General features: G+C 35.6%; 1 protein-coding gene across 1 annotated transcript; it reads left to right on the plus strand.

The window, feature by feature from the left end:
- Positions 1-113: 113 nt before the first annotated feature.
- Positions 114-5,874, plus strand: LOC112737986 (probable protein phosphatase 2C 39). Its single transcript, XM_025788187.3, has 5 exons — positions 114-741; positions 1,953-2,198; positions 2,547-2,823; positions 3,941-4,095; positions 5,459-5,874. Exons 1-5 carry the CDS (start codon positions 709-711, stop codon positions 5,594-5,596), a joined length of 849 nt encoding a protein of 282 aa, XP_025643972.1. The 5' UTR covers positions 114-708; the 3' UTR covers positions 5,597-5,874.
- The last annotated feature ends 14,134 nt before the right edge of the window (positions 5,875-20,008 follow it).

Consider the following 20,008-nt stretch of genomic DNA (forward strand, 5'->3'; position numbering starts at 1 on the left):
TGTTATTATTGTGTATATTATCTCAGATTATGCTCCTATTTGGAGTCTTTATTTTCAACTTTTATTTAATATAATTGCTCTTGATAACATGAATATTGCACTATTAAAAACTTGAGTTGCCCATACACATCTATATCACAACAAAAAAAGAAAACCTTTACCGTTTAGCATTTCTGTCCATTTTTAAGGTAATAAAAATCTATCAAAACGAAAATATCCTATTTAAAATTCTGTAATAATCAATTTTGATGTTTACTCAAAATCAAATCGTGAAAATTTTGGTCTTTACACTTTACAGTCTTTTGATGCCGAAATGTTGATTCTCCTAAATCCAGAAAACCTGAAAAAGTAGACAATAGTGGGGACACGTGAGAGAAGTAAAGAGCAACGATAATTGGTGGCGCGAACGCGTCTGAGTAAAGATCGCGTTGTAAGCGATGATAGCGTTGGGAAGTTAGCAGCAAAAAAGTCGTGTCAACGCGCCAATGATCCTCATCATCTTACCCCTCACACCCGTCTCGCTACTATTCTTCGTTCTTCCTTCTTCTCTCTAACCCTTGTTCACTTCCCCCTCTCTCTCTCTTTCCCTTTCTTCCACCTCTTCTCCCCTGTCACATAAATAATAACAACAATAATAATTAATTTTTGCGTGATCATATCCACGTCCACATAGCCCTTATATAAACCCTCAACTCAAGGCACTCAGCCATGACTGGCAGAGAAATCCTCCACAAGATGAAGGTACTCACTTCATTAACCTATCCCTTGTTTTTCTTTACTTTGTTTACAACATGATTTACTAATTTATTTATTTACGTAGGTTTTTATTTTACTTCTTTTTCTTTTTGTTCTCATGTTGATCCTTTTTCAGTCATGTTCTATGGACTTTACGTTATTAGGTATTGCTTAAATTTATGTTTGGCTAACACGTATTGCTTAATTTCTTTAGGCCTAACACTTTCTTTTTCTTTTCTTTTCTTTTCTTTTGTTGCTGTTGCGATTGCCGTCTAATGCTTATGTGTTTACCTGTTCTTTCTACATTGACTAGTACCTCAGATCTATGGGAAAGTAGATATGTTGCTATTTCTTTTTGTTTTAGGGGAGATTGATTTTATCTTTTTATTATTATTTACTACTATTTTTGTTCCATTTTTTTCGCGAAAGTTGCTTTCTAGTTGAAACAGAACACATTGCCGGTATGAACAATGATATATGGACAGTGATAAAATTGATTGATTAATTAGTAAGTTACTGGTATCAATCCTTTTGTGTGGCCAACAACGTTCAGAATTAAATGCACATCGTCCTTCATTGCTAACCTCGGATTGTGAATGAATCACGGGTTCAACATCCAGTTTCTTGACCTGTATCGCTTGTTCACATTAGAGGCAGAGAACAAATGGACAAAAAGTCCATTATATCCCTTTTGAAAGATTGGATTGCCATTGATATCCAATGCGCCAGCTCTATGATGCACTTTTGACGACAAATTAAAACGAAATTTATGATCAGTATGTAACGCCAAGAAGTAAAATTTGACTGATAGCAAAATAAGGTTATAATAATGGATTACAACTGCAATCGTTGTTCCTTGCAAAACAAGGTTTTATATGAAAATCCATTCCAGTATGACGAGTGATAGATTCTGTTAATGAGAGTTAGGTAAGTTAGTTGAATTAATTATGCATCTCTGCTAGGTGATTAGGAGGAGTTAGTTTCTGTTGGTTGTAAGTTTATTGTAGTAGTTTGTACTTCACTTGTGTTGTCATTAATGAGAAGCTCAATCTGTTTAGCATTTATGTGATTCCTGTAATAAAATCCAAGTAGATTTTCTTCTTTATTTTTGAATTCCTTGAAAGCTTGATGCCTGTAGCTATACTTTATTTAGGGAAGTTTATGTTTATGGAGTAGACGAGTTCATAAGATTTCTCCTACTTTGTTTATTATTGCAGGAAAAAGTGTTGGGGTCATCAGATCCTGATTCAGGGAAAGGAAAGAGCAAGATGTCTAAGAACATAACTCATGGCTTCCATTTGGTAAAGGGAAGATCAGATCATGCTATGGAAGACTATCTTGTTGCTCAATTTAAGCAAGTCGAAAATAATGAGTTGGGTTTGTTTGCAATATTTGATGGCCACTCTGGTCACAGTGTACCTGATTACTTGCGGTCTCATTTGTTCGATAACATCATAAATGAGGTAAATCTCATTGCCTGATCCATATTCTACTTTCTGCTAATCATAAACTGCATTCAAATTTTCAGGCATATTTGCATATCTGTGGAACCTGAATTAAATTTAAAATTTAGCAATGCCAGCACAAGTTAATTGAATTTGATTACTATGCCTGATGAGAATTTAATTCATACTCTTGTCAAAACAAAATAATAAAAAAGCTATTGATAATTTGCTTCTAGGACTTCGACATTGTCTATCTTCATTTTCTTCCTCCTTTTGTTTTGTTTAATTGAACAGAAGTGCTACATACCCAAAATAACATATAACCTCTTTCTGGTCAACTCATCCCCCTTTTTTTGTTTCGTGTAGCCTGACTTCTGGACAGACGCTGCTAATGCTGTGAAGAGAGCCTATAGTGTAACTGATTCTACTATTTTGGAGAAATCAGGTGAATTGGGCAGAGGGGGTTCAACTGCTGTTACAGCAATATTGATTAATTGTCAGAAGCTAATAGTGGCTAACATTGGGGACTCTCGGGCTGTCTTATCGGTGAATGGCAAGGCCAAACAACTATCTGTGGATCATGAACCAAACACAGAATGGGAGGACATCAAGAACAGAGGTGGTTTCGTTTCTAACTTCCCAGGTATGACAGTTAAAAATTTAATCTACTACTTCAGGTTTTCCTTGATCTGAGTTCCAAGTGTTGCAGTTAAAAAAATTTGGGGTGCGTTTGTTGTTTTTCCTCGCAAAAAGTAATTTTTTGAGAAAAGGACAAATTAATCCCTAACCTTTTAACCCGAGGACATTTTCGTCCCTGAGCATTGGAAAATACATTTAAATCCCTGACGTTCCTAAAAATCAGACCGATCAGTCCCTTCGTCCGTGAGCCACCATCAGACCGGACGGAAAATGCTGACCTGGCTCCCCCTATGCTTACCTGGCTCAACGGCGTTCCAGCGTGGCACGTTAGTGGGATGGAGGATTTGAAAACAGGACACATAAGTCCCTGTCACTCAAAACGACGTCGTACCACAATGTCCCCTGGGTAGCTGATGCACTTGTTCCTTGTACGACTTGAGGTGGTTGTGGGCCAGTGGAGTTTGGCTGACTTTGAGTGACAAGGACTTATGTGTCCTGTTTTCAAATCCTCCATCCCACTAACGTGCCACGCTGGAACGCCGTTGAGCCAGGTAAGCATAGGGGGAGCCAGGTCAGCATTTTCCGTCCGGTCTGACGGTGGCTCACGGACGAAGGGACTGATCGGTCTGATTTTTAGGAACGTTAGGGATTTAAATGTATTTTCCAATGCTCAGGGACGAAAATGTCCTCGGGTTAAAAGGTCAGGGACTAATTTGTCCTTTTCTCTAATTTTTTTTACTGGGGAGAAACAATAGTTTTCAGTTGTCACATTCTGAATGAATTTCTCAAAATAAATTTTTCTTAAAAAATAATAAAAGATATCAATTTTCAGCTTTTTCAGAAAAGCTAAACAATGTAGCCTCTAATTAAATTCATATTTCAGTTTTTTATTTAAGTTACATAAAGTGTTAATAAATTACTTTTTTGAAAATTTGACACAAAAAATACTTCAACTCTGGTTAATCAAAAAAAAGGGAAGAAACTTCAGAACTTGTAGCTGAGTAAGCACATATTTTTAAGTATTTAGTCTGATTTTTTATTGATATTGACTTTAAGTTTTTCACTTAGAACATGATAAATTTCGTTCCAGAAGATACAACCTTTTTTTGTGATGAATTCAGGGGATGTTCCACGGGTTGATGGGCAATTGGCAGTGTCGAGGGCATTCGGTGACAAAAGCCTGAAGAAACACTTGAGCTCTGATCCATATGTGACAGTGGAGCTCATAGGTGATGGTGCAGAGTTTATCATATTAGCCAGTGATGGTTTATGGAAGGTCAGATTACATATACCATACGATTTTTCTGCCGATTAATTCCTTTTTAAACACGCACACACAAAATGAGGTGCAAATTGACTATCGAATTTTGTCTAAATGTGCATTTTCTCATTGATCCCGCATTTATGTTGATCATTACATAGTTCCATTTTGTAAGATATATCAAACATTTATGCTGCATTTATGTTGTTTTCCTATTAAAAGAAAAGCTTTTTTTACCATTAATTTTTTTTGTTGTTAGTCTATTAAAATTTGAAAATTGTTTAATTTAGTTCCTGTCATCAGTTTGTTTGGTTAAGTGCTAATTTGACATGTTAAAACTTGACGATTTAATACATCTGCAATTATTAGAACAAACTAACTGTATGAAATAAAATTGGGAACTTTTAAATTTTACTAGATAAAACAAAAAATTTGTCACCAAAAAAAAGATAAAACAAAAAATTTAAAGTGGAGTAAAGTACCAAAACTGACTATGAAAGATTATGACGCTGGCAAATCTGGCAATAAAAGAACTAAAATTAACTTGCATCCATAAAAGACGGACTTTGGTTGACAAAGCTAGCTGAATCCTAAAAAATATTCAAATTCCCAAAATACCCTTTTTAACCTATTCTATTTATCCCCAAATTCTAATCTTCCTCCAAACCAAGAAGAGTACCGTTTAATTGAGGTAAGAGAATTGTAGCAGATGTAAAAGGTCATTAAATACACAAGTGTTGGATTTTGAGAAACAAAAAGCTCTGAGATGTGTTAAGAAGGTGTCCAGTTCCAGGAAAGAAGCATTGCTGCAGTTTTTTAGTCCAATTAATGAACCCTCAAACAAAGGGAAAACGAAAAGGAAGATTGATTCTTCATTGTGTAAGAAACGGAGCCCTTTTTTTTCTCCTTCCTTTTTTGGTGAAAAAACTTGAGTAGCGGTGCAATGCTAATTCAATAATGGGTGAATGAAAGCACATTAAGGGAAGAGCATAACCAGTGAATGTTGAACAGTAGTGGTGACGAAGAGTTAGAGATTAGGGGTGGAGTAGGATTTGAGTTTGAAATGATTAAATTATGTTAGGAGGGGTAATTTAGAAATTTTGAATAGTGTTTTAGGGTTTGGGTAATTTTGTTAATCGGAATCCATTTTTTATGAGTACAAGGTGGTTTTAATTCTTTCATAGTTAGATTTGTCAATGTCATAATCTTTCATGGTCAGTTTCGGTACTTTACTCTCTAAATGTGTGTGTGGAAAGTGCAGATAGTTGAGGGATAAAGAGCTGCCCTCTATCTTAGACGCAGATATACTAATGGTGGATACACTCAATACACACGAACATTAATTTACTAATGACACATTTATTCGATTTGATTTTAGGTAATGTCAAATCAAGAAGCAGTTGATGCTATCAAAGACATAAAAGATGCTCGGTCTGCAGCAAAACACCTTACTGAAGCAGCAGTTAACAGGAAAAGCTCAGATGATATCTCTTGTGTTGTTGTGAGATTTCAGTGATCGCAGAACTCATTTGTGTATTTTATTAATGTACAAACTCTGGAAATGTAAAATATATAACAATAATTTAGTATATTGATAAGGCATTGTATCAATTAGTAGCCTCTAAGGAATTCAGTGTGCGACTTTATTTACCTGCTTTCGTTCGAAACGTATTTATCTAAACCAATTGGAATAGACATATTGTTTGATGTAACATTGTGTAAAACTGTAAATCATTAGTTTTGGATTGTGCTTGTGATCAAAATCCAAAACTCTTGCAAATAACTATTTGACTACCTCCCCTTCTCCGTTTGGTACAACCATCTAAGCCAATAAGATCATCTGATCTATTGTTGTGTGATCTTTTTCAGAAATGTTATATACACTATATTTAAATATATTTTTATTTTATATTTTTTACTTTTTATACTAAAAGTGTAATAAAAGTGTGATAGAAAGTTACTGAAGATAATTTTTTTATAATATAAGAGGATGGTATATTTATAAAGTGGTTTAAATATTACTTCTTTATCCTTTAACATGTCTTCTGACATGAAATTCTTTACATTAGGCAAAAAACATATCTTTTACTTTCTGAATTTTAACGAAGTAAACGGTATTTTGGCCAATTCAATATGATTTGATCTACCTGTTATCTTACAGGAGAAGGAGATTTTTGCAATTTATCAACAATTTGACAAAGAAAAACGCAACAATCTATAATCTTAGTTTTATCCATCCACATCATCACCAAATGACATGAACAACACTGGCCATATAAAGGGATCCAAAATGGTGGGAAAAACCACTTAATGTCTAATTCTATCTTGAGTCTTGACACTTGGACACTCTTAAGAAAATTCCTCATCCATTAAGTATAATATAAGATGATTCCTAAGGGGTGTTCGCGGTGCGGTTTAGATCGGTTTTGAGTAAAAAATTCATCCATCCGAACACTAATTTTACTTGCGGTGTGGTTTGGATTGGATGACTTTAAAAAAAAAAATCCAATATGATCTGATCCAATTTCAAGCGGTTTGAATTGGATTGAATTTACGGTTTTGTAAATTAAAAAAATTAAATACATATAACAAGTCTCAACATCAAATTTTAAGTAATCAACAATGACATGACAAGTCTTTAACAATATCTTAAAAAGCCAACGATAACATAACAATAGAAATAAAATTATAGGTTAGTTAAAATAAATAAATAAATAACATTTTGAACATAAAATATTTATTAAATAATAATAATACATGAATAATAGAAAAATGTATAACAAATTGAACATGTTATAAGTATAATTATAAATATAATAATATTATAGCACATTGTGCGGTTTAGATTTGGATTGGATCCGTTATGAAAAGTAGATCCAAAATCCGATCCAATTAAGCGGTTTGCAAAAAATAGAATCCAATCAAATCCGAATTAGTGTGATTTTAATCGGTTTTCAGTTTGAATTAAATTGGATGAACAGTTTAATTTGGATCGGTTTGAATTTGAACACTCCTAACTCCTATTGTTCCGTTAGTTTAACTATAAAATTTTGACACGTTGTTGTGGCACTTTAAAATTTGACAAAAATAGTGGTTGTGTGGTATTATGTTTTATCAAATGTCTAAAGAAATAGAATTAGGTTTGACATCCTATTCAGCCGCCACTATGCCTTTTTGTCAGTAGGCCTGCATAATGAGAAAAATAATTAGAAATTCTGTAATTCTTTCAATATACAATTACACCAAAGGGCATATGAGATCATACAAAGACCGGCGCTCTATTTACAAGCAATACCGGTGTTCTCCCCGGTGATGCACTCAGACAAATTAACTTCTTTTCCAACGACTCGTCCAACTGCTTTTTCAATTCTACTAACTCCAATGGTGACATCTGGTAAGGTGTTATAGAAATTGATCCAGCTCTTGGTACCAAATCAATGTTAAATTCTATCTCTTGCAGAGGAGGGAACTCAGGAATGTCTTTCAAAAAAATGTCAGGAAACTCTCACTACTCGGATTCGTTCTAAGCTTGGTTCATTACCGTTTGGGCTAGCTGCTAATAGGATGTAACCCTCACAATCTCTCCCTCTAGGGGTAACTCTCACAAAACTTAGATAAAAAACACGGGATACAATTGGTCCAACATGCACGCCCTCAAATAGAATAATAACAGTTCTTTCGAAACAATTAAGAAAGACATGATATTTTGATAAATCCAATCCTAAGATAATGCCTAATCCATGAAAAGGTAAACAACTTAAATCATGTATGAAAATTCTACCTTTAATAATAAAGGACACGACACACTAGATTAGTTAGAGCATTTTGGGAGGTGAGTGTATGAACAATTAAATCGTATCCCAACTCAAAGAAATCTAATCCCAACTCATGAGTAACAGTTATAGAAATAAAAGAATGCGATGCACCCAAATCATACAGTATAGTTATAAGTCGAGTCTTGACATAGCACTAACCTTGGATCAGGGAGTCAGAGTGTGTGGCATCTTCCGCAGCCAGAGCGAACACTCTCCCTTGCTGTTGGGGTCTAGCTGTGTCTGGAGCAAACTTTGGGCAATTCCTAGCCATATGTCCCGGCTCACCACAAGAGTAACAAACATTCGACCCGAATGGGCAAGGCCTATTACCGTGGTCCCTTCCATACTGCCTATATGCTGAACTCATCTGTGCCTGCTAGGGTTGCTTGCCAATATCTTGCCTTGGTCTACTAGAATTTCCACTGGTAGGACAGATAGGAGCATTCCCAGCTTGTTGATTCTTGCGCAGAGGTGCTATAGGCGACTTAAAATTCCTTCTCTGTGTCACTGCATATCGGTACATATTCCTCTGTGAATACCCTTGACAATTCATCAGTCCCGCCGCTACCTTTTTCGCATAATTTTCCACCAATTGACTCTTGTTAATCAATTTTGCAAGGTTTCGTATCTCCAGCGGAACCACTAAGTTCATCAAATCCTCTCAAAGTTCTCTTTCGAACTTCAAACACTTCCACTCCTTAAAATCTGCTGGACTCGCTTGACAGATCTCGGAAAAATGACACAAATCCTCAAACTTTATGGTGTACTCAACAATTGACATACTTCCCTATCTTAACTACATTAACTCCATCTCTTTCGCATCACAAGTAGCCCTAGGAAAGTACTTCTATATAACTCCTCCTAAAAGACAGCCCACGGAATCTCATCATTCTCCTGTTGCAATAGGTGCTCCATACTTTGCCACTAATGCTACGCATCCCCTTTTAGCATGTAGGATGCAAATTCCACATACTGTCCTTCCAGAACATGCTGAGCCTGCATGGATCTCTCAATACCACGAAACCAGTTGTCAATCTCAGTAGCAACTATCGTATCTTTAAACTTTGGCAGGTTTACTTTTAGAAAAGCAGCTACGGTCAGAGGCCGATTGTTGTGTAGCCTATCTGGGTCGCCGTTATCGTTATTGTTATCATTTCTCTCTCTTAAACAGTCAATTGCGCTGTAGTCATAGCTACCATTTCACGCATAGCCTCAGCCATGGTGTTGATCGTGGCGATAAAAGCTTCCTCAATCCATTCATTTCTCACCGGAGTATTATTGGGAGGTCTTCCCCGAGTGCCTCATCCTCGTGAACTCATCATGGTCCTGTTCACACCAAACAATCAAAATTAAGGTGATCAGTCTTAACACTTCAAGTTACGCATGAACATTTCCAAAATGAATACACAAGGACAATGATCCAACACATATCATAGAGATATCCTATCAGCATGAGACACACAACAGAGTATGCAATGAAGCATGACAGTCCGTTTCCCGGGCTCTACTAAGGACGAACTGCTCTGATACCAACTTGTAACGACCCAACTCCTAGTATATCATAATCATAGCAGAAACTAGGCGCTATTGACTTACCCTACTACCCATTAACTAATATTTATTATATAAGTCTGATTTGTTGCCATTTTACAGGTAAATTTTTCTTAAAAAACGTTGAACGGTTTATCATCATGAGCGTATAGAAGTAAATAACATCACAAACATAAATACGAAAAGAAATATTCACATATCTTCATACATCAATATATCGTTCAAAGACCCTGTCAGTATACACCTTATAAGATAAACATATACATATATGAACATATGACATTCCCAGGCTCTGGCCCATACAAAAAGCCACCTAATTGGTGCCCAGGCTAGCCTAGAACTTCTAAACCTTCCTACTTTCTCTGTATACCAATAAAAAGAGAAACTAAACTGAAAAGTACTAAGCAGGGATGCCGCAAAAAGAATACCAGCTGGCGTTCCCTAAACTGAACTCAAATATCGCCATTTGATACACCTCCGTGCGATCCACCCACAGATGCATCACTCCTAGACGGTGGTAACTCCTCCTCTGGATCTTCTTCCTCTGATTCCTATGGAATAGACACTCTACCAGATGAACTGCTACTCCCATCACCTAATACAGGTCCATTGGCATATGCAGGAGCTAAGGCTTTACCTAGTGGGCTGAACTGTGCCTATAGCTACTCGGCTGGTGATGGTGATGGCAGAGGTTTCGGAGGTATGACAACATCCGGAGGTGGATTTGGAAGGTATCCTTCACCTGTGTCAAGCTCAGGTGCCACCTGATGTAGAGGCTGAGTATGAATCGGTGAACTAGGAAACAGATGACTGTGGCCGTCAGGATGTAACCAAGAAAGAGGAAAATCATATGGCTAATTCAAGTCAAAATCAGGGCTATCTATTAAGTGTGTGAAGGGTCTATCGCGTAGTACGTACAAATGAACACGAGGCTCCGCATCCAAAACATTGTAGCTTCCAAATGTCGGGTCCTCCTAGATAAACGGAGGGTCAAGCTCATAGAACATTAGTCTCGTCTCCATATAAGGGGGTGAGAATGGGTAAGAACTTGGGAGTTCTTAGTAAGGTCGGAGTTGTTATTTAATTAAATTCATTATTTCCGTATTATTACTAGTCGATAGTGCTTGATCATAAGATACAAGAATAACAAATAACATGAAACACAGAATAATAGTAAACAAATAGGAAATGCAAGAAGTGTAAAACAAACACACACATATACAGAAAGTATAATAGAAAAATATGCGGCAAACAAATATGGTGTATGTCTGTTTCTAGTATAGTTCATGAGCTTATGTGTCGGTTTCTACCTGCTCCCGACGTAATCCAATAGCCGGTTTGGGTAAGGCTTTTCCAAAGCAAAACCAAATTAATAAGCACGTTGGCATACCTATGTAAGCAACTCTCTTACAAGAACAATCCTTGGGCTAAGTATTCACGTCATACCTCTGTAAGTGACCACGCCTTATAGGAACAGCTTGTCAGGCCAAGTATGTTTGGAAAAGTAACTCCAATCCACGTGCGTCCCTGTCCTTATATTCAATCCGAAGGCCGAAACAACATTCATTGATTTCTGTAAGCGACCTCCGACTTACAGATTCCGTTTTACTTATCCTTTAGGCTTAATCATTCACTTTATCAATCTCAATTCTCTTTTTTTTCTCGTACTTATGTTTTCATTTGTCATACTTAATCTTTTTCATTTTTATAATCACACATAACTCTCTTTTCGAACCTTTCCTAAATGTTTTATGAAAAGATTCCTAAAGTTTCGGCTACTGAATTATCTTTCTACATCTTTTACTATAAATAACATTATATCCTTAAACTTTTACGTTGCTTATATCACCTTTTACTTAACTTTTTTTTACATCTTTTAACTTTTAAATATTACTCTTATATATTACACCTAATCTTAGAATTTTAATTACTTATAACTTAATCATAAGCTTTAATTATTTATATCTTAATTTATCAATATTTTAATTAATTATCTTAATTCCTCCATATTTTATTTTATTGCACTTTACCTTTATAACTTTAATAAATTATATTTCTTTCTTATTATGTTTCAAAAACTCCGTTTTACTTTTAGATATTATATATACTATATATTACATGATATATATATACTAAGTTATGTCATGTATATATATATGATACATATACTATTTTATATATTTTATGTGATGATATATGTAGATATTATGTATATAGATTGATGTTGGTACCCGGCGCCCATCACCTCCTTGATATATATATATATAAAAGATGAGTGGTATTTGACGATCGAAATTGCTGCCGGTAAAGAATTTTATAAAAATAATTACGTTGCTAGTATAGTTTCTAAACCAATAGAGAATTCTTTCGTACAAAAATTTTGGTTGTCACTTAAGCAAATCCAATAAAATTTATAATCGAAGTATTCAAACCTCGGGTCGTCTCTCAAGGAATTGCAGGGAAGTATGATTTATTATTGGTTATGGAAAAATTATATTTTGTTTTGGGTTTTTAAAATAAGGAACAAGTAATTTAAATGACAAGAAAAATAAATTAATAATTAGAAAATCTCTTGGCAAGGTATGAGAACTGGAAATCATATCCTAGTTATCCTTATAAGGTGTGATGAGAATTGGATTTTGCTCCCACTTAGTTAACCCTTACTAAATAAAGGAAAGTCAAGTGGACTAATTAATTTGATCCTCAAGTCCTAGTCAACTCCTGTGGAAAGACTAGCTTTAGAGCGATCCAAATCAATCAGCAATCCCAATTCTCAATCAACTGCCGAGTCTGATAACTCAAGTGTTACCAATTACTTAACCAAAGCCAAAAGGAGAAAAATCTAAATTAAATTGAAAGCATTATAAATAGAATAAAACAATCATAAATCTGAAATATCTCAAGTTGCATTAAATAGAATATTCAAATCTAACATGGAAAGATTTATAAGCCAAATTGAAAAGATAAATAACAATTAAAGTAATAGGATAAATAAAAGTAGAAAATAAATTAAAGGAACATTGAACCTAGAATGAAGAGAAGTAGCCTAATCATAATAGAAATCCTAAATCCTAAGAGAGAGGAGAGAGCTCTCTAAAAGCTACATCTAAAAACCTAAATTTGTGAATTATGAAAGTTGTATGAATTGTTGTTTTATGAATAAATGGATTCTCCCACTTTATAGCCTTTAATATGTGTTTTCTGGGCCAAAAACTAGGTCAGAAATAGCCCAAAAATTGTTGGTTGCGAAATCTGCCACGCTGGTTTTTCGTCACTGCGATGCGTCCGCGTGAATTACACGTGCGCGTCGCCTAGCTGTACGGCCACTATGTTAAATTATATATCATTTCAAATCCCCAGACGTTAGCTTTCCAACGCAACTAGAACCGCATCATTTGGACCTTTGTAGCTCAAGCTATGACCGTTTGAGTGCGAAGAGGTCAGGCTGGACAGCTTAGCAATTTCTTCAACTTCTTGTATTCCTTCCACTTTGTATGCTTCCTTTCCATCCTCTAAGCCATTCCTGCCATGTAATCCCTGAAATCACTTAACGCACATATCACGGCATCGAATGATAATAAGAGAGGATTAAACATAGCAAATTTAAAGCCCAAAGAAGCATGTTTTCAATCATAGCACAATATCCGGAAGGAAAAAGTAAAACCATGCAAATAGTATGAATAAGTGGGTAAAGAGTTGATAAAAACCACTCAATTGAGCACAAGATAAACCATGAAATAGTGGTTTATCAACCTCGCCACACTTAAACATTAGCATGTCCTCATGCTTAGCTTAAGAGAAGCTATAAGACTTAAGAGTGAAGAGGAATGGTAGAGAGTATGTAATGCAACCTATCTATATGAATGCAACTACATGCAAAATGTTTTTACCAACTTGGTTTAAAAGTAAACAAATCTTTTAAGAACAAATATGAACTAGATTTCACTAATTCAAATTATAAAAATGAAGTACAAATAGACTTGCAAGAAGAAAATAGCTCATGAAAGCCGAGAACAAGGAATCGAGCATCGAACCCTCACTGGAAGTGTATACACTCTAATCACTCATGTATTTAAGGTTCGATTCTCTCAATTCTCTACTAACCTTGCTTTCTAAGGCTTGCTCTTCTTCTACCAATCAACAAAAGTTTAATGCACAAATACACATATCAAGAGGTCTTTTAAGGGTTGTAATGGGGTTAAGGTCAAGGTAGGATTGTATTTGGCCAAGTGGACTAAAATCTGAATCCTTAATTAACTTAAACTTTCCACCTAACTTTAGACAATCCATGTAATCATAATATAAAACCTAACTATCCATTAACCATGTTTTTCACATATTCATGCATTCGAATTTGAGTACAGTACATATGCATTGCTTTCACCATTTACTTTGGGGCATTTTGTCCCCTTTTTGTTATTTGCTTTTTTCTTTTCTTTTTCTCTTTTTTTTTTGTTTATATATATGCCTATTTTTTTCTTTTTCTTTTTTTTTTGTTTTTCTCAATGCATATTTCTAAATTATTGAATGCATGAACATGTCCTAAACATTTCTTTTCACATTTTCATAGAATTCTAACATACTCAATTCTCAAACCAAATGTTTTTAATCCCAATTTTCCCACACTTAATTCGTGAGCACTCTCACTAGGGGTAAAATAGGCTCAAAATTCGTTTGCAAGGGATAATGAAAAGGTTAAGGCCATATGGGTATGTAAGCTAAGTGAAACAAGGGCCTCAATTATATAAGTGCATGCATACATCAAACCATGAAAATATAGAATTAAGCAAGACAAAGATCACAATTTTAGAGAGAACAACACACACCAAAAATAAAATATTGGTTGATAAAATGCAACCAATTCAAATAGGCTCAAAATCTCACTGGTTTTGTGTGTTCGAGCTCTAAACCATGTTCCAGTATAATATTTCTTCAAACAAGTTTAACAAAAATTTTAATTCAAATTAGTGAAATACTCTAAAAAGTTTCTTGAAAAAGAAAATATTACTTCAACCAAGTAGTGGTAAAATATGCACAAAATCAAGCAAACATGCAATCAAACATGCAAATGCAACAATTAACTAAAGAAAATTTACACATTGGTGTTGAGACAGGAAGGTACTAACCCACGGAGATCGGTATCGACCTCCCCACACTTAAAGATTGCACCGTCCTCGGTGCATGCTAAGATGTACAAGTGGATGGGCTGCTACAACTGATGCTTTTCTCTAGAGATTGTGCAGATGGACTTGTCTGTTGCTCCATATAGAAGTTTCTCCCTTTTTTCCTTCTTCGGTGGCCAGCCTGAAAGAAGAGAAAAAAGAGGAACAGGAACCTAAAAAATAATGATAGAAAACAATTAAGATATGGGTGTTAATGCCAAATAATAAGGGTCTCAATTACATGGTAGCTACAACATGCAAGTGAAAAAACAGTAGAAGCAAATGACATATCAATAGTGTAAAAATTGTAACAAATGGGGGAGAGAGTGTGGGTAATGAAAGACAATATAAACTCATGTCAATACAAAAGGAATACAAGTATCATAAAAGATTAGCATTGACTGAAATAAAATCACCCAATAAGAACAGAACAAGTCATGATGCACCAGAGTAATGCGAGAAAAGATGTAACAGTTGAATAAGAAAATATAACACCAATGGAAAAAATAATAAATTTAGAAAAATAAAAATATGAACAGAATTAAAATGCAATGGATGAAAGTATGCAAATAAATTAAATAAAATAGAATGGAAGTGAAGAGGGATGAGAAGTTAAAAAGATGAAGAAGAAGAAGAAAGTAAGAAAGGAGGAAGAAAGAAAGAGAAAAGATAGAAGAAAAGATAAAAGAAATTAGGATTAGAAAAGAAAAGATAAGATAAGTGGCGGCTGATCTGGATAAACTGTGCGTCGCATGCGACGCGGACGCGTGGTGGGTTGTGATATTCTCAAGTGACGCGAACGCGTTGGTCACGCGGACGCGTGACTTGATTTGTGCTAGTGGCGCGAGAGCATCCTCGCGTTCACGCAACTCTCTGTCTCAAACGCATATTGCCAAAATTCAGGGTGACGCGCACGCGTGAATGGCTTTTCTTTTAAAAATGACGCGGCCACGTGGGACACGCGTTCGCGTGATAGGGCTTATGCTTCTAACATACTTCCAGCCCCATTCCATCACAACTTGCTGCCATACACCCATTTATGTCGATTTTTAGTGGCACGCATTCGCGTGGGTGACACGGACGCGTGGGAGGCTATTTTTCCAAATGACGCAGATGCGTCATTGACGCGGTCGCGTGGGCATGGTTGTGCCTAAGGCACGTCTCCAGCCACGCTTTTGCATGACTTTCTGTTCAATTTTCTTTCCTTCCTAATGCACCTATGACGCGGACGCGTCAGCAACGCTTACGCGTTGCGTGCGTTTTTTTTTTATGCAGTATGCATAATGCAAATGCTGATGCAGGCACTATGAATGAATACTAAGAAAAATAAAATAAAATAGAACTAAGAATAAAACAAAATAAAATAAAATTAAGACTGAAAAAGAACGATCATACCATGGTGGGTTGTCTCCCACCTAGCACTTTTAGTTAAAGTCCTTAAGTTGGACATTTGGTGAGCTCCTTGTTATGGTGGCTTGTGCTTGAACTCATCTAGGAATCTCCACCAATGTTTGTAATTCCAATAGCCTCCGGGTTCCCACACTAGTTGCATAAAGCCTTCAAGCAAGTTAAAGCAAGTGACAGGGCCCCAAGAGTGTTGATTGCTAGATTGAATTCCGGGGTCCCAAACCTTGCTTTTTCACCCGTCTTCTTGTTGACCATCTTTGTTCCAATCGGGTGGTAAGCAATCCGAATTCTCACTGAGGCATCCAAACAGCTTCCTAGACCCATACAATTTAGTATTCTTCCAACCATGATAACTCAGTCGTGAGCTTCCTACCACAATGAACCTAGGATTGTGTTGCCAACCACTAACCATCTTCCTCTTACTCTTATAGCCACAAAGAGCTCTAAGTTGCCCATCCGTCTCAAGCAAAGCATCTTCAAGTGAGCTAATTAAGCTTAGAGATGAGAGATTTACCCACTTGAATGAAGGGATGGATGGTGATGGCTTTGGGGGATAGGTCTCCAACAACCTTGGCAAGGTGATTTCCAGTTCCATTCCCTTGGGCTCTTCTTTGACAACTTCCACCTCTATGCAAGCTTCTTCAATATCAACCTCTTCCTCTTGGTAGCTTTCTTCCAATTCGATCTCTTCTTCATTGTTCACCAAGGGCATGGGAGGTTGTGCTTCTTCTTCTTTGATCTCCATATCTAGTCCAATGGGAGAGGATTCAAATGTAGATAAGAATTCATTAATGATTGAATCCATCTCTTGATCATCCCCTTAAAAGTCTTCAACCATGATATGTCTTGGAGGTTGTACACCCTCCTCAACATCAATTTCAAATATTTTGGAAGGAGGCTCTAGGACTTGACTTTCCCATGGAGGTTCAGCATTTCCTAAGTCTTCAACCGCTTCTTCCTCTTCAATAATTACGGCTTCCTCCAGTTGTTCTAGTACAAAATCAAAATCCTCCTTGATGTCTTCCACTTCATGACAATTTTTCTCAAGGGTGGTGGTGCACCAGAGCTTGAGGGCTGAGTATTCGAGGTAGAAGATTGGTCCATGTAGGATATAAGTGCTTGAAGAGTAGAGGTGAGACTAGTGATAGAGGCAAGTGTGGTATGAAGCTCTGTTTGCCCTTGGTGAATAACACCAAGGGTGTTGTCATCCAGTGAAGGTTGGAGTGGATATGGGTTAGGGTCATATGGAGGTGAATGGTGTAAAGGGGCTTGTGAGTATGGTGGTTCAAAGGTGTGTTGGGGAGGTGGTTCATAAGCATATGATGGGGCTTGTTGGTAACTACAAGGGGGTCCACCATATCTATCATCTTGGTATGCACCTCGGAATGGCTCCTGACTATAGTAAACTGGTGGAGGTTGGTTGTCACGAGAAGGTCCACCATAACTATTGTCTTGGCATGCATTGTAGAATGGTCGTTGTCCATGGTATCTTGGAAGGTGTTGTTGCCGAAAGGGTTGATCAGATCCTCGTGGCTCCTTTCATCTTTGATTAATTCGACCTTGATGCATGTTCCTGTTATACCTTCCATTCCTTTCAACAACATTGGAACCAAACTCAAAGCGACAGGGGTGAGAACTCATAGTAGCTAATAAAAATTAAAAAATAAAAAATTAATGAAAATAAACTTCTAAAACTAGAAACACTGACAACAATATAAGATAAAAATTTGAAAAAGGTTTAAATTTTGAAATTTGAATTTTGAATTATGGAATTTAAATATTGAAATTTGAAATTTGATTTTGAAATAAGATAAGATAAGATTTTGAAAAAGATATGATTTTTGAAAAAGATTTGAATTTTGAAATTTAAAACTAAGATAAGATAAGATAAAAATTTTAAAATAAAAATCTGAATTTTTTTTGTAATTTTCGAAAAAATCAATTAAAATAAAGAGAAAAGATATTTTTGAATTTAATGAGGAAAGAGAAAAATAATAAAATGACACCAAACTTAAAAGTTTTAGATCAAAATGAAGAAAACAACCAAGAACAACTCAAAGGTCAAGATGAACACGAAGAACAACTTGAAGATCAAGAAAGAACAAGGAACATTTTTTTCGAAAATTTTAATAAAAACCAATAACCTCTTAATTTATGAAAAAGCAAAAATAAAAACAAATAAACAAGCAAAAAGCAAATATTTACAACAACCAATAATAAGGCACACATTTACAATTCCCCGGTTACGGCGCCATTTTGACGATCGGAATTCCTGCCGGTAAAGAATTTTATAAAAATAATCGCGTTGCTAGTATAGTTTCTAAACCAACAGAGAATCCTTTCGTACAAAAGTTTTGGTTGTCACTTAAGCAAACCCAATAAAATTTATAACAAAAGTATTCAAACCTCGGGTTGTCTCTCAAGGAATTGCAGGAAAGTATGATTTATTATTGGTTATGGAAAAAGTATATTTTGTTTTGGGTTTTTAAAATAAGGAACAAGTAATTTAAATGACAAGAAAAATAAATTAATAATTAGAAAATCTCTTGGCAAGGTATGAGAACTGGAAATCCTATCCTAGTTATCCTTATCAGGTGTGATGAGAATTGGATTTTGCTCCCACTTAGTTAACCCTTACTAAATAAAGGAAAGTCAAGTGGACTAATTAATTTGATCCTCAAGTCCTAGTCAACTCATGTGGAAAGACTAGCTTTAGAGCGATCCAAATCAATCAGCAATCCCAATTCTCAATCAACCGCTGAGTTTGATAACTCAAGTGTTACCAATTACTTAACCAAAGCCAAAATGAGAAAAATCTAAATTAAATTGAAAACATTATAAATAGAATAAAACAATCATAAATCTGAAATACCTCAAGTTGCATTAAATAGAATATTCAAATCTAACATGGAAAGATTCATAAGCCAAATTGAAAAGATAAATAACAATTAAAGTAATAGGATAAATAAAAGTAGAAAATAAATTAAAAGAACATTGAACCTGGAATAAAGAGAAGTAGCCTAATCATAATAGAAATCCTAAATCCTAAGAGAGAGGAGAGAGCCTCTCTCTCTAAAAGCTACATCTAAAAACCTAAATTTGTGAATTATGAAAGTTGTATGAATTGTTGTTTTATGAATGGATGGATTCCCCCACTTTATAGCCTCTAATCTGTATTTTTTGGGCTGAAAATTGGGTCAGAAACAGCCCAGAAATCGCTGGTTGCAAAATCTGCCACGCTGGTTTTTCTTCACTGCGACGCGTCCGCGTGAATCACGCGTGCACGTCACCTAGCTGTATGGCCACTATGGAAAATTATATATCATTTTGAACCCCGGACGTTAGCTTTCCAACGCAACTGGAACCGCATCATTTGGACCTTTGTAGCTCAAGTTATGACCGTTTGAGTGTGAAGAGGTCAGGCTGGACAGCTTAGCAATTTCTTCAACTTCTTGTATTCCTTCGACTTTTGCATGCTTCCTTTCCATCCTCTAAGCCATTCCTTCCCTGTAATCCCTGAAATCACTTAACACACATATCACGGCATCGAATGATAATAAGAGATGATTAAACATAGCAAATTTAAAGGCCAAAGAAGCATGTTTTCAATCATAGCACAAAATCCGGAAGAAAAAAGTAAAACCATGCAAATAGTATGAATAAGTGGGTAAAGAGTTGATAAAAACCACTCAATTAAGTACAAGATAAACCATGAAATAGTGGTTTATCAGTATTTCAAATAAAGGGGTGTTAAGTCCAATCATCAAAGACATGATATGCAAAGTAAAAAGATCAAGTTGTTAAGTTCAATTCAAAGTTTAAAATATATTCAAACGGAGATGCAACAACTATTCTTCGTTTCACCTATTCAATTACCTCTTCTGGTTTTGGAAGTTCCTTTGTCCTACCAACCATTTTTAAATTTTATTGCAAATATAATATCAAGCAAGCAACTATATCAGTTACAGTATCCCAATTTATCACTCAAAGAAA

Source organism: Arachis hypogaea, chromosome 13 (assembly GCF_003086295.3).
Source record: "Arachis hypogaea cultivar Tifrunner chromosome 13, arahy.Tifrunner.gnm2.J5K5, whole genome shotgun sequence".
Lineage (NCBI taxonomy): Eukaryota > Viridiplantae > Streptophyta > Magnoliopsida > Fabales > Fabaceae > Arachis > Arachis hypogaea.

Excerpts from the sequence above, each read along its gene's own strand:
- LOC112737986 (XM_025788187.3), top strand. The coding sequence starts at position 709 with ATGACTGGCAGAGAAATCCTCCACAAGATGAAG. Across the intron at positions 742-1,952 it reads AAATCCTCCACAAGATGAAG|GAAAAAGTGTTGGGGTCATC; the intron begins GTACTCACTTCA and ends TTATTATTGCAG. Across the intron at positions 2,199-2,546 it reads TCGATAACATCATAAATGAG|CCTGACTTCTGGACAGACGC; the intron begins GTAAATCTCATT and ends TGTTTCGTGTAG.